The sequence below is a fragment of the Dipodomys merriami genome, unplaced genomic scaffold, assembly GCF_024711535.1.
Source record: "Dipodomys merriami isolate MVZ:Mamm:240054 unplaced genomic scaffold, mDipMer1.0.p SCAF_12, whole genome shotgun sequence".
Lineage (NCBI taxonomy): Eukaryota > Metazoa > Chordata > Mammalia > Rodentia > Heteromyidae > Dipodomys > Dipodomys merriami.
In genome coordinates this window covers 34,563,322-34,577,445 of record NW_027202493.1, presented here as the reverse complement: position 1 = coordinate 34,577,445, position 14,124 = coordinate 34,563,322, and the positions used below count along the sequence as shown (strand labels likewise).

The window sequence follows — 14,124 nt, the reverse complement described above, 5'->3', positions numbered from 1 at the left end:
TGTAGTCTATATATTATATATATTATATAATATATATATTATATATTTTGGCTTGAAATCAGGCAAACTCTAGAGATGTTATGTACTTTTGGTCCCCAGAAACAGTATAGAACACGTCTCCAGTGAAAGCATTGCTTCTCAGCAGAGGTATATAGACTTTGAGAGTCTTCCTAGTGGCTGTTATAATCCCCTCTCAGAAAACTATCAAGGTCTTGGCTTGAGAGGAATTCTTCGGTAGGCATTTCTTCCCTCTCTTGTTTTGTTTCCAAGATACAGAGGACCACAACTCATTCCAGAGACTTCCCATGAATTCTTGAAACGTTTGGTCTTTGTTTTAACATTGAAGATGACCATTCCAAGATTATTTTTCATTAGGTACTCTGAAAGAGACCCGGTTGAATTTCTTTTATAAGGACAGTGGCTGAAACTTCTGAAAGACAATGGAAAAATTGGAAATAAAAACTTGCCACAGACATGGATCACCAGGGAAGACATTTCTTGTTCTGTGGTCTCTTTCCTCTGTATCTTACCTGTAACTATTATTTGAAAAGATGTGTGAGCTATGACAGCTAAGTTGGTATTTGTAAGTCACCTGCATGTTTATTTTCAAGCTACAAAAGAGAAAAAGTAGCGTCCCACCAAAGTTGAACTTTTAAGGAAACATGATTGAAACTTTTTTTTATTAAGTTTGAGAAAGATAGACAGACCTACAGACATGGGGAGGCTACTCTTACCAAAACAACCACAAAATGTTTGAATTATGAACAATTTCTCCTTTTTTTTTTTTTTTTTAAAAAAAAGCACCTTTTCTATATCTTTTCTATCAAAGGATCAAGCAGTGATTATCCAATTGACAATCCTTTCAATCTGCAATCTTTACTACAGCTTGCTCCTGAAACCAAGGCTGTGATTCACTGGATTATGGACATTCCCTTTGTGCTTTCTGCCAATCTCCATGGAGGAGACCTGGTGGCCAATTACCCGTATGATGAGACTCGCAGCGGTGGGTATTTGTTCCTGGTGGCATCTGGTTTTCTCTAGCTAGTCGGAGCTACGCTTTAGGCAAAGCAGGCTTGAGCGAGAGTGTCGGTTTTGTTGCGCTAGGAATTTTCCTCTTTTTCATCTGTTCTCTGACCTTGGAAGAGGAAGCGCTTTGTCAACACAGGATGATCACTGTCATATCAGAAACCTCGGGATTTGAAGAGAGCCTGGTTAAATTACATTGCTAAGTACACTTTGAGATTTTTGTGGTTTATCAATAGCTGGGAAAGTTTTAGGCCGGGAATACTTTATACTGCATGAATAATCACAATAATTATTTACATGAATATTTTATAATACATAAATATGTATAATTACAATAGTTATATATGAATATTTTTATTGTACATGAATTGTAATACAAATAAAATTTAATAAAATACATAATAATGTAATAAGTATAAAAATATAATACAAATAATTTACTTTTATAGAGAAAAAACTTCTAAAATAGAATGCTAAATAATTGTGAGGGTGGTTCATAGTGTAGGGCTATAGGATTGGTACAGGTGCATTTTAAATTTAAATGAATTTTCTTCTTCTTTTTTTAAAAATTGGTCCTGGTGCTTGAACTCAGGACTTGGGCACTGTCCCTGAGCATTTTTTTTACTCAAGGCTAGTGCTCTACCATTTGTGCTACAGTTCTACTTCTGGCTTATTTTGGTGGTTAATTGGAGATAAGTCTTACTGATTTTCCTCTCTCGACTGTCTTCAAACCCAAATCCTCAGATCTCCGTTTCCTGTGTAGCTTGTGTTACAAGTGGGAGGTACTAGTGCACAAACTACTTTATTCTGTTTTGAGGAGTGGGTACTGGGATTTGAACTCAGGTCCTCATTCTTGCTAGGCAAATGTTGTACCACTTGATCTATGCCTTCAGACCTTTTGAGTTTTTTAGTTATTCAGATTGAGTCCAATGCTTTTTCTTTTTTGGCCTGGGCCAGTCTGAGACCATTATTATCCTTCCCATGTTCCTCAGATTTGAAATATGAACCACCATTCCCAGCTTATTTGCTAAGATGGCACCTCATTAACTTTTTGTTCTTGCTGATCTTGAATCACAATCCTCTTATCTCTGCCTCCCAAGTAGCTGGGGCTATAGGTGTGCACTACTTCACCTGGCCCAAGTCTTTTTTTTTGGGTCTGGTCGTGGGGCCTGAACTCTGGGCCTGGGTGCTGTCCCTCAGCTCTCCAGCTCAACGCTTGCGCTCTACTACTTGAGCCACAGCGCCATTTCCAGCTTTTTTCTTTTTGCTTATGTGGTGCGGGCTTCAGGCATGCAAGGCAAGCGCTCTACCACTGAGCCACCTTCCCAGCCCCGATACATTTCTTTTTGAAATGTCGCCTCTTCCCTCATTTTCTCCCAGGTTTTTTTTTTCCCTCCTGATCCCCGCCCCCCCCCCCCCCCCCCCCCCCCCCCCGCCACGAGTTGTCTAGTTCATTTTCAACATAGTGTCTAATGAGTATACTGCTGCATTTGTTCACCTTTGTTCTACCATTTCTGTGTTCCCCTTCCCCTCCCCCAAACAGATAAACTTACAAACAAGACAAAAGGTACAGAAATAAAAAACTGCAACAAAGGAGAAAAAAAAAGAAACACAAAAGCAAACTAACAAAAACCCACTTGTTTCCATTTCTTAGAGTTCATTTTAACAAACATCGTATTTTATGATCCTGTGCCCATAGATATTGAGCTTTTGTGGTCATCTCCTAAAAATATCCTCCCTTGGTCTCACTGTGCGAATGTCTAGAGTCCTGCATCATTCATGATGTCCAAGTGTAAATTTTTTTTGTCTTTTACCATCCAGTGTGTTTACTTGCAGATTTATAGGCGCATTCAAGTTACCACAAATTAGGGAACCCATAGTGCAGTTGTTTTGTACTTAAACTTCAGCCCTTTTGCCTAGTAAGAAAACCAAAACCAAGATGAGCAATGCTCAGCACCCAGTCCCTCTTCAGAACACTCACTGTGCTCTTTGGTCTCTGGCCTTCAGTCTCTGGTCTTGTCTCTTAGGCAGTGCTCATGAATACAGCTCCTGTCCTGACGATGCCATCTTCCAAAGCCTGGCTCGTGCGTACTCTTCCTTCAACCCTGCCATGTCTGACCCCAATCGGCAGCCCTGTCGCAAGAATGACGATGACAGTAGCTTTATCGACGGGACAACCAATGGTGGTGCTTGGTACAGCGTACCTGGTGGTGAGTTTCCATCCTGGTGGTTTCCTTAGCATTATCATTGGATTTTCACCTAGAGAATCTTAATCCATCATGAAGTAGGCCAAATCTTCAGTTCTTCCATGTAAGCTCCTTTTCATTTTTCATTACCATTATGTGAAAAGCATAGTTTGTTAGCATAAGTTAGTGAAGAAATTCAATAGGATATTTCCATATATGTGTATCATGTACTCTGATAAAACTCACTGTCTCTTATTCGTTCTTAACTCTCTTAAAGTTAATTTTCTTCATGCGTAAATATAACATGTAATTTCACTTTTACTGATTTAAAAAATAATCGAGACGTGCTGGGTGCTGGTGGTTCACGCCTTGTCATCCTAGCTACTCAGGAGGCTGAGATCTGAGACTCACAATTCAAAGCCAGCCTGGGCAGGTATGTCCATGAGACTCCTATCTTTTTATTAACTGCCCCCAAAAGCCAAAGTAGAGCTGTTGTTCAAGGAGTAGAGCACTAGTGTTGAGCAAAACAGTTCAAGGACAGAGCCCAGGCCTGAGTTCAAGCCCAGGGACTGGCACACACACAGGGACACACACACACACACACACACACACACACACACACACACACACACACTCACACATACACACACACACCGACACACAATTGAGATGTTAATTCAAGACATACAGAAAACTGTAGAAGTTTCTTGGGAAAATAAATTGAATATTGTTAATTACCCTCTGTGTCAAGCTCAGGCAACGGGCAATAAGGTAGCACCTTGATTAAAGTTAATGCTACTTTTATCATAGACAAATGAATGTTTTAGCAGACAGTATATGTTATACCCGTATGTTGGCACACACCTTTTTATTATGTTTTTAAATAGTGGAAGAGGGGACTCTTTAATGTGGACAACAGTAATATGTACTAATCAGGTGGGTTGTTGTGTGGCTGGTGATTTGGGCACTGGTTTGGACAGGCCAAACAAAATGTCAGGCACGGTACAAATGGTGGCCAGCTTTACTTACAGACGCAGCAGCAGCAATAGCAGCAGCAGCCCAGCCCAGCCCAGCCCCGCCCAGCCCAGCCCAGCTCAGCACTGCTCTGTTCACCAGCCCATGGCGCCCAATCCCCTAGAGGTGAAAGTAGCATCTGGCTAAGTACTGGCCTCAAGGCTACAGAGGTAGCGCATGCATACATGAGTCAAGGTTACCTGAATACGCTGAGCCAGCTGAACCACAGTTCTTGGGAAGTGCAGGCCCACAGACCTGTGCAAGTTACTGTGAAGGAGTCTGACTTCCTCCATTGACCCTGTAAGGTGTTTGAAGGCTGACAGCCATGTGCAGAACAGAAGCGGGAGAAAACCACTTCCTCCCCAGTGAAGACTGCTCTCTCCACATAGCATCTATCTATCTATCTATCTATCTATCTATCTATCTATCTATCTATCTATCTATCTATCTATCTATCTATCTATCCATCCAATCATCTATTCATCTAATCATCTATTTATCTCTCTCTCCCTCCTTCTCTCTCTTTCTCTTACTGTCTACCCATCTAAACATCTTTCTATTCTATCTATCCTACTTTGGTGCCATTCTGGGGCTTGAACTCAGCACTGTCCCTGCTCCAGGCTAGTGCTCTACCATTTGTGCCACAGCTTCACTTCCAGCTATTTTTTGGGGGGGTAGTTAATTGGAGATTAACTACCTATAGTCTATACAATATGAAGTAATAATCTACCTTAGTAAAACACTGATGGTTAGAATATTACAACAGCACCCTCTACTGATGTGAATCAGGTTCAGGTTCAAGTTGGTTCAGATGCAGAATCGACTCCTCGGTGCAATTTAAAGCTTTTTTTGTGTGATCTTGGGGCTTGAACTGTGGGCCTGGGCTCTGTCCCTGAGCTTTTGTGCTCAAGGCTAGTGCTCTACCATTTGAGCCACAGCTTCTTGTGGTTAATTGGAGATAAGAGTCTCATGTACTTTCCTGCCCAGGCTGACTTAGAATTGTGATCCTTAGATCTCAGCCTCAGTAGGTAGGATTACAGGTGTGAGCCACCACGTTTTAATGATTATATCCTGCACGTGGTAGGTACTCAGTGATTATTGAACTAATATACAATATAATGCCAGGTGACTCTAACTTCTTCCCAGATGGCAAAGCAGGCTTAGAGGGATGTGCATTTATCTCTGTAATAGGCCAGAGCATGGAGCTTTTCACCTTGTCTTTTGGAAGCAGTGGATGGCACCCACTTTTGCATGCATCCTGTATCAGCAGTGCATTAAGCTAAGTGGCTGCATAAAACCCTGAGAGAGTTTGTGCTTTTGTGGTAATGATCTCCCCAGTATCTTTTCCAGTCCCCACGTGGTAGGCGATCTCCCTAGGCTCTTGGCAATGCTGTGTCTTTTAAGCTTTCAGTTTGTCAGAATGGCTCCAGTGGAGTCTTGGTGACCCTAGGCATTCATGGCTCTCCACTGGGTGCTTTGGCAGGAATGCAAGACTTCAATTACCTCAGCAGCAACTGCTTTGAGATCACCGTGGAGCTCAGCTGCGAAAAGTTCCCTCCTGAAGAGACTCTGAAGAGCTACTGGGAGGACAACAAGAACTCCCTCATCAGCTACCTTGAGCAGGTCAGCACAGCGCCCGCCTGGCAGCAAATGATGGCTACAGGAGCAGCTGAATCTGTGCGGAATCTCCCAGAGGAGTCCTTGCAGTGGTTCTTTTAGGCTTTCATTTGTGGTAGTTCATGGGTCGGGACTATTCACTGACCACATTGTGGAGTTGTGCAGAAGTGAGGCAGATCTTGTTTCACACATACATACATATATGAAATATATTAATATATGATGTGTTAATATATAAGTAATATGCACTATATTAATATACAATATGTTAATATCCTATATTATATAATTATATATTTATAATATATTTTATGTTGTAATATGTGTTATATATAATACAGCATAGTATATAATATATTATAACATAATCATAATATTAACATGTAGTATATACTCTCTTATAAAATATATTAATATATTATGTAAATATTGTATTACATAATATAACATTATATAGTATATAGAATAATATATAACATAATACATAATATAATAATGCTAAGCAATGCAATATAATATGTAGTATAATATCTATATAATAATAATGTTATGCGAGGGAGATGCTCAGACCCTCTTAAGTCTGAGAGGTGTCCCAGGCAGTAAACAGGGTAACTAGGGTATGAAGTATAAGGCAAGGTCACATGAGTATAGGACCAGCCCCTGAGTATATGCATGGGAAATTGCATGGCCCATGTATTTCACTGGACTCCTCCTACCCTCGGTGGAATCCCAGGTGCTACAATAATGACAGCTAAGATGGATGGGGCTCTTCACCGTTTCCCATGCATGTACCTCTGTGCATTAATTATGCATCCAACCCTCAGTTTGAAGGAAGTTATCACCTATTCCCATCTTTTTTTTTTTTCTTGTGCTGGGGATTGAACTCAGGGCCTTGTGTATGCTAGGCCAGTGATCACCCACTGAGCCGCATCATCACCACCATCATCTGTGAAGTGAAGGTAAAGGTTCTGAGACACTGATCACTCTGGATCTCTACGAGAGTCATTCATGTATCCATTCTAGTAGGGGAAAATAATATTACACACACACACACACACACACACACACACACACACACACACACACACAATATAGTAACAATAATGCTAAGCAAGGATGTTAAGACCTGACAATCTGTCAAAAGAAAGTACTAGACCCACACAGACTGGCGGGCCCTGCCACCTCCATCCCTGTACAGCATGTAGATTGGTACCAGGACAGTGGTGGTGAGCTGACCTGAAGACTCCATTTCTTTCAGAATGTCAGTAACTCCTGTAATCCTGGCCACTTAGGAGGCTGAGCTCTGAGGATCAAGGTTTAAGCCAGCTTGGTCAGACAAATCCAAATCATGAAGTAGAGCTGAGGATCAAATGGTAGAGTGCGAGCCTTGAGCAATGAGTTGAAATCCCAATACTGGTGTGTGCACGCATGCACGCACATGTGTGTGTGTGTGTGTGTGTGTGTGTGTGTGTGTCTGTGTGTGCACGTGTGCACACAAATGACACATTCCTTACCTGGAGGACTTGTACCTGACTATTTATACTAAAGTGGTGGAGTGATGTTGATTTATGTGCCACAGACAGGTCAAGACTAATTTGTTAAATTAATTTGTTATGAATAAATGCTATTAAACACTTAGCTATCTACATACATAGCAGCACCTTTTAATACAGACACGTAAAACCAATTCTTGTTTCTTTTCTTTTTTTTTTTTTTTTTTGCTTATGTGGTGCTGGGGAATCGAACCCAGGGCCTCATCCATGCAAGGCAAGCGCTCTACCACTGAGCCACCTTCCTAGCCCCCAATTCTTGTTTCTTAAGATGAGTAGAATGGCTTAGGATGGAGTTTCCATATGTCAGATATTCATGTGACCCTCACCACTGGGTGCGGCTGTGGGACAAGTACCCCAGTGCCTGAGCTCAGCTCCACAGCAGGTTTCAGACTGTGGTTCCTGTTACGCAAACAACATTCTTCCTGAGCAAAGTCTTAGCATAACTGGCCACCTTCACCCTGGCCCAACCTCGGTGCGAGAGCTCATGCAGTGTCTCCTCCTCCGAGGAGGGCTCTGTGTAGAGAGGTCTTCCAAGAGCAAAGTTCACTGTGCTTTCAGGTAGCGGAAGTAAAATGGAATCCCATTGGCACCGTAGAGATCAGAGAATGCTTCTTTAACACATTGCTTTACGTTTTGTAAACAAAAGTTAGCTGGGTGTGGTGGCACACCTGTTAATCCCAGTGCTTGGGAAAAGAAGGCAGATGGTTAACTGTAGGAGCAATGAGAAGTCACAGAAGGGGCCATGATTGTAGCCAGGGGCCTTCAGAAGACAGAGAAAGGCTTGTACGAGCTGTCTAAAAGATGGACTATAGCTGATGCCAGTAAAATCAGGACCCTGAGCAACAGTTCAAAAACAGGTTCGGCTGTTGCTGAAGTTGCCTCTTTGTTCTTGAGAACAAATTCCGTAAGAACCAAAGGCAAACACAAATTGGTGCTGTCAGAGGGAGAGGAGAGTGTTTGTTCTGTCTGTGGTGGTGGGCGTGCATCTGGTCCACCTGGATAGAAACAGGACTGTGGTGGGATTATTATTGTCGTTCAGAAAGAACTTCAGGCTCTTGTCATGGACTCAAGACAGGGCATGCGTGGTCAGAAGGCCCCTTCTCATTTGTCCATGTGAGAAAAAGGCTGAGGAAAGAGTTTGCCATCATTTCGTTGTTCATTTGCGCACAGGATGGGGGATGTGTGGCTTCTTGCTATGAAATAAGGAGTCACTTGACCGAAAACATTTTCAGCCATTTTAGATACAGATGTCTTGGTTGTTCTTGCCTTTCGCAGATACATCGAGGAGTGAAAGGGTTCGTCCGCGACCTTCAAGGTAACCCGATTGCCAATGCAACCATCTCAGTGGAAGGAATAGACCATGACGTCACCTCGGGTGGGTGTTCTAGACACAAGCACAGCTGTGAACCATCATAACAGTTGTATTTCCTATATTCTTCTAAGCCCAAAGCCTCCTATCCTTTGGCCCTGTCTCCAACTCAGCTTTGATTTAAGTTAAGTTTGGTTTGTGGGAGGAGGTCAGGGTGGCTGCTGCATGTGGAGCAGGAGGACAGCAGGTGGCGCCCTTTCCCATGGCTACAGCTGCAGGTGGTGCTTTGTAGTTGTTCAGGCACAGGCCGAATTCCCTGTATTCAACTACATGACTTGGAATTCTTATACATTTTGTTCTGTCTGTCTGTCTGTCTATCTATCTATCTATCTATCTATCTATCTATCTATCTATCTATCTATCTATCTATCTAGAAGTTGTTGTTACTTCTCCATTATTCAGAGGAATCTGGATACTATGAGATCAAAGTTATGATGGTTAGTTCTTTTTAGACTTAAAGGACCAATATTCATTTTTCTCATTTTGGAGAATAGGATGTCTTTACTGCTGTTAAACATCTCTGCAGCTCATTTCAGCTTCACAGTCTCTTCGGGACATCTTTCACCATTAATAACAACAGCAATGTTTTCCTAGCCAGAAACTTTTTTTTACAGTATTTCTAGACCTTATAGTTAATTACCCCTTAAATTTATTTTCTGAAATGCTAATGCTCCATGTCATTATTTCTTTCCTGACTACCATATTTGTAGCTTAAAAAAAGAAAACCTTTTACCAGTTGTTTTCTAATGTTTCATTCATTCATTTGTCCAACAAGTATTTATCAAATCTCCCTGAGCTCCAGCATGTCTTCCAGCTGGTGTTCCAGAATCTATGTCAAGACAGTATTTCCTTCACAGGGAAGGGCAGGGGGTTTTTCTCCCTTCTGCCACAGGAAACCTATTCTCTGTTGGTCCTATGTGCCATATAAATCAGCTGTCCTTTGTATTCCATGATGTGAAAAGTTAAGGGAAATCAAAGCTAAGGAATAACTAGGTAGAAAGGAATGAAATCCAAGGCCTGTGCTCTAGGACGCTCCAACTTTCTGAGGGCAAAAAGGAAAACTAATACAGAGGTAACAAGAAGGGACTAACCTGGGGTTGGAGCTGTGGCTCAGGTTTTACAGTGCCAGCAATGAAGGAGAGCAAGTGTCAGATACTGAGATCAAGTTCTGGTCTCGGATAATAAAAGTAAAGGAACTAGTATGGAGGTGGGGCTCAAGTGGTAGAGCTCCGGTCTTGAGTGAGAATGAGAATGTGAAACTCTTGAGTAAAAGGCTCAGAACTGGTCCAAAAAAACAAGGAAAAGGAGAATGAAATAGCAACGGAAGGAAGGAAATGAGGTGTGCTGTTCGGGAAGGCTGGGGGTGTTTTCAGGGGAGGGAGCAATACAAGGTAACCTTGTGAGTTAATCCTCAGATTCGGTAGCATGGTGGAGAGTGAGCAGTAGGAGCCCAGTTGGAGTCCAAGGGATGGGGGGGGCGGGTAGGAAGATAGCTATGGGGTAGAGAATCTTGACAGATCTTTCCAGAAGGCTTTCTGTGACGCACAGAAAGTACATGCAGTGCTAGCTGGAGGGGGAGGAAGGGCTTGTGCTTTCAGTGGAATAGACTTTGCAGAACTGCGTGAGAGTGGAGTGGTGAGGAAGGAGGAGGAGGAGGAGGAGGAGGCGGCATCAGGAAAGATGGGAGAAAGCGCGTGGTGCGTCCGCTAGGACATCCTTGCTGTCAGAGCACGGCCCCGTTCCCATTCAGACATTATCCTTGGACATTATCCAAGGCGGGTGGCTGTCAGTGTGTGAGGACACAGGAAGCAAAGTGGATGAGCGTGAGCGGGTAAGAGGGTGGGGGGAGGGGAGGAGAAAGGTTGAATCACAGCTCTGCTGAAGAATTCCCTGGAAAACTCATTGAAGATACAGCTTCTAGAAGGTACCTTGGACCCATGTATTCTGGGTCTTTAGAAGTCTTTGTGAGACAATGATCTTGATTTTTACACCATCGGATCTTCACCTGATGAGAATACCCAGGTGTTTTGAACCCGCTACGTAGGGGCTCAATGCATCTTTTTACCTGTGTATGTCCCTGGCATGATTAGATGATCTATGGTTCTAGCAGGTTTAGCATTAATTTCTATCAAATAGCTCTAAGAAATGAGGTCTGGAGAGAAAGCTCCACAGTCTTTTTTCATAGAATGTCATTGGATTATTTTTCCTACATACACACTTTAAAAGTGGAGACTCAAAGACAGAGAGCTGACTGAACTTGTGCCTCAATTTCTCCTCTCAGGTAGGCCATAGAGAGATGCCGCACATTGGTGGGGATGGAGGGCACGTGTAGCCAAAGCTCCCCATCTACAGACTCATCCATGGCACGGACAACAGCAGCAGAGTGTAACGCCGTGCCCTGGCCCGTCCCAGCATAGACTCAGAGACTGCACAGCCGCACCGCTGCATTCTGTGCACAGGGTCACGTCCTGTCCATCGTTCTGTCCCCTGCATTCTGTCTCTGAGCAGCGGCTTTCTCACACCGCCTCCTCCAGTGGCAGCGCACTGTCCATCAGTATTCTCTCTATAGTGGCATCTGGCCAAGGACGGCCACCCAGGGCTGTGCCCGCGCGTGTGCGCATCTAGGCTCAAGGCTACAGGCAGTGCGACCTAACGTAGCAACATCATACAAGACTCAAGGTCGCTGATATGTGGAACTGGCTAAATGCTAGTCCTTGGCAAGTGCAGGCCCAGAGCCTTCCGAGATTACAGCCAGGGAAACCAATTTACTCCGTGCACCCTTCACAGCTAGTATAGTGGATGTTCCTTAGATGACATAATCAGACATTTCATATATTGTGTCTGCCTGTGGGGTGAAGTTCTGTTACTGTTATCTTACAGCCAAGGATGGTGATTACTGGAGATTGCTTGTACCTGGAAACTATAAACTTACAGCCTCGGCTCCAGGCTATCTAGCAACCACAAAAAAAGTGGCAGTTCCTTACAGCCCTGCGGTTGGGGTAAGTGATCATCATGATAGCTAAGGATTATCATCATAATTAAACTAATGCTAACTCAGCACTTACCATTGTCCAAGCATATTTAAATGACTTTGATGTGATCATCCTAATAACCTTAACCCAGAGTTCTGTCAATATCCACACTTAGATAGAAACCCAAGGCCTAGCTGTAAGTGGCTTCCCTGAAATCCATCCAGGGTCTCATTAGGGTGATTTAATTCAGGCGGTGTGGGTATTAAAATCCAGAATTCAATGTGAGCAAATGAAGATGGGAGACAAGTAGCTCCAAGGACAGGAGGTAGAAGGGGCAGCTATTTTGTTCTTCTGTCTTTCTAGCCTGACCTAGCCCCAGGCAAGAATGATCACCTTCCAAAACAACCAGGGGTCCAGGCGGCTGAAGCCAGGAGCCTTTCACTCCATCGAATGGGGTCTGAGGAGGGTCAGGAGCGGGACGCATAGGGTCAGCTCTGTGGCAGGCGTGTGTGGATTCTCCGGAGACATGATGAAGACGCTGGGTGAAGCAGCAGAGGGTGGTTTAGATTTCTGCCAGACTCCTTGAACTCTGCTCTGGAAAGCAGAGTCTGTGGATTGGGGCACCAGGCTCCCCTGTGTTCTCCCTCAGCTCAAGAGCTCAAGGCTGACAGGAAGACCTCACCAGACACTCAGAGGCAGAAAAGGAATTATAAGCTGGGTGCTGGTGGCTCACATCTTAGTCTCAGCTGTTCAGGAGGCTGAGATCTAAGGATCGTGTTGCAATTAATTTGGTTTACTGGTCAAAAGCCAGAGGTGGAGCTATGGCCCAAGTGGTAGAGTGCCAGCCTTGAGCGAAAAAAGCTAAGCAAACATATGAGGCCCTGAGTTTAAGTCCTGGATTATCACCCCCCCCCAATAAAAAAGAAATGGAATTATAAGTTATACCTTTTCATGAGAGGAAAGAGGCCAGGGCAGCAGATTTTGTAGAACTCTTATCTGTCTTTAAAGCTATTATTAGTTCAAACCACATTCAGATATGATGGCTTTTGATATTTTCCTGTGCATGTATATTTTGTTTATATTTGCGAGAAATTTTTAAAAAAGCGATTTTAATTCAATCAAGGTAGTCTGGATTGAGCTCATTACATCACCTATAAAACTTATTTTTAAATTTTATATACAGTTTGATAGCAATGTTATCAATTTTCTCCTTCAGGTTGATTTTGAACTGGAGTCGTTTTCAGAAAGGAAAGAAGAGGAGAAAGAAGAGTTGATGGAATGGTGGAAAATGATGTCAGAAACTCTAAATTTTTAAAGAAGCTTCTAATTAGCTTCTTTTCACCTCTCATCTATCTCATGTAGTATGATGTAATGTGGCCACTTTATTTTAGATTTTGTGCAGTTCATATTTAACATTGATTTATTTTTTAATCGTTAAATATTAATCAGCAGTACTTAAATAGACTCTTAGGTAGAAATATAAGAAACGGATCTATTTTATTCTTCTGCAGAGCATTCATTTTCCTACACAGAGGACTGTAGAAAAATCCTAAGTAGTTCTGGCAACTTTATGCACTATTCCGGGTGTTATTTACAATACCGAACTTTTTGAGTCATTCTAGTTTTCACAATGAAATAGTGAAGCTCTTTTCATGTCACTTGGGTCAATGCTGCATAATGAATGCCATTGATAAAATCAACAGATCCAGCTTGGAGTTGTGAGCGCTCTCCTGCAAGAATTAAATAGTGGAGTATCAATTGCCATTTGTCTCTTGTGCTGATGAGCTGTGTAAGCATGTTCCTGTTACTGCATTTCTGATGGGAAGACAATGTCCACGTGTAACGAGATGTTATGAAAAGAAAGGAAGTTGACTTCGTGCTTGTAATTATAAGGGCAATATTGTCATTACTATTTAGCCTGTTAATACTCCTTCAGAGTGTAGGGCTTCCTTGGTAGATTGGCCTAGAACTGCATTCTGAATTAATAAAGGTTAAAAAATATACATGGTGTACATTTTAATTCTCTGTGGTGTTTGGTCAAAGAACGATGGTTTTGTTGATTATGGTGGGTGAAGATTCTGATTCCATGGATCATATGGGTCATATCTTGTGGACACAGACTTTAAACAAATTTATATATAAATTAGTATGTGATTATACATTGTGATGCGTAAAATGAAAGAATAGAGAGTATGGAGAGAAAAAAAAAAACAGAACAACTTAAGAGTAGACCAGATGAGGGGAGGAGGGATTGGCCTCCAATACACTGAAACCCAGACCTAAAATATGAACATGTAGGGGCATTGCAGAGTGACTGAGTATGAGCTGTGTGTGTGTGTGTGTGTGTGTGTGTGTGTGTGTGTGTGTGTGTGTGTGTGTGTGTGTGT

General features: G+C 42.6%; 1 protein-coding gene across 1 annotated transcript in view; it reads left to right on the top strand.

Moving 5' to 3' along the window:
• The window catches only part of Cpe (carboxypeptidase E), a 70,264-nt gene extending 56,524 nt beyond the window's left edge, over window positions 1-13,740 (top strand). Inside the window, exons 4-9 of the mRNA XM_070016522.1 lie at window positions 886-1,003; window positions 3,054-3,236; window positions 5,710-5,849; window positions 8,672-8,771; window positions 11,646-11,764; window positions 12,954-13,740. Of these exons, the coding sequence (XP_069872623.1) occupies window positions 886-1,003; window positions 3,054-3,236; window positions 5,710-5,849; window positions 8,672-8,771; window positions 11,646-11,764; window positions 12,954-13,052 (759 nt within the window). The 3' untranslated portion in view covers window positions 13,053-13,740. The remainder of the gene's footprint in view (window positions 1-885; window positions 1,004-3,053; window positions 3,237-5,709; window positions 5,850-8,671; window positions 8,772-11,645; window positions 11,765-12,953) is intronic.
• Window positions 13,741-14,124: the final 384 nt, after the last annotated feature.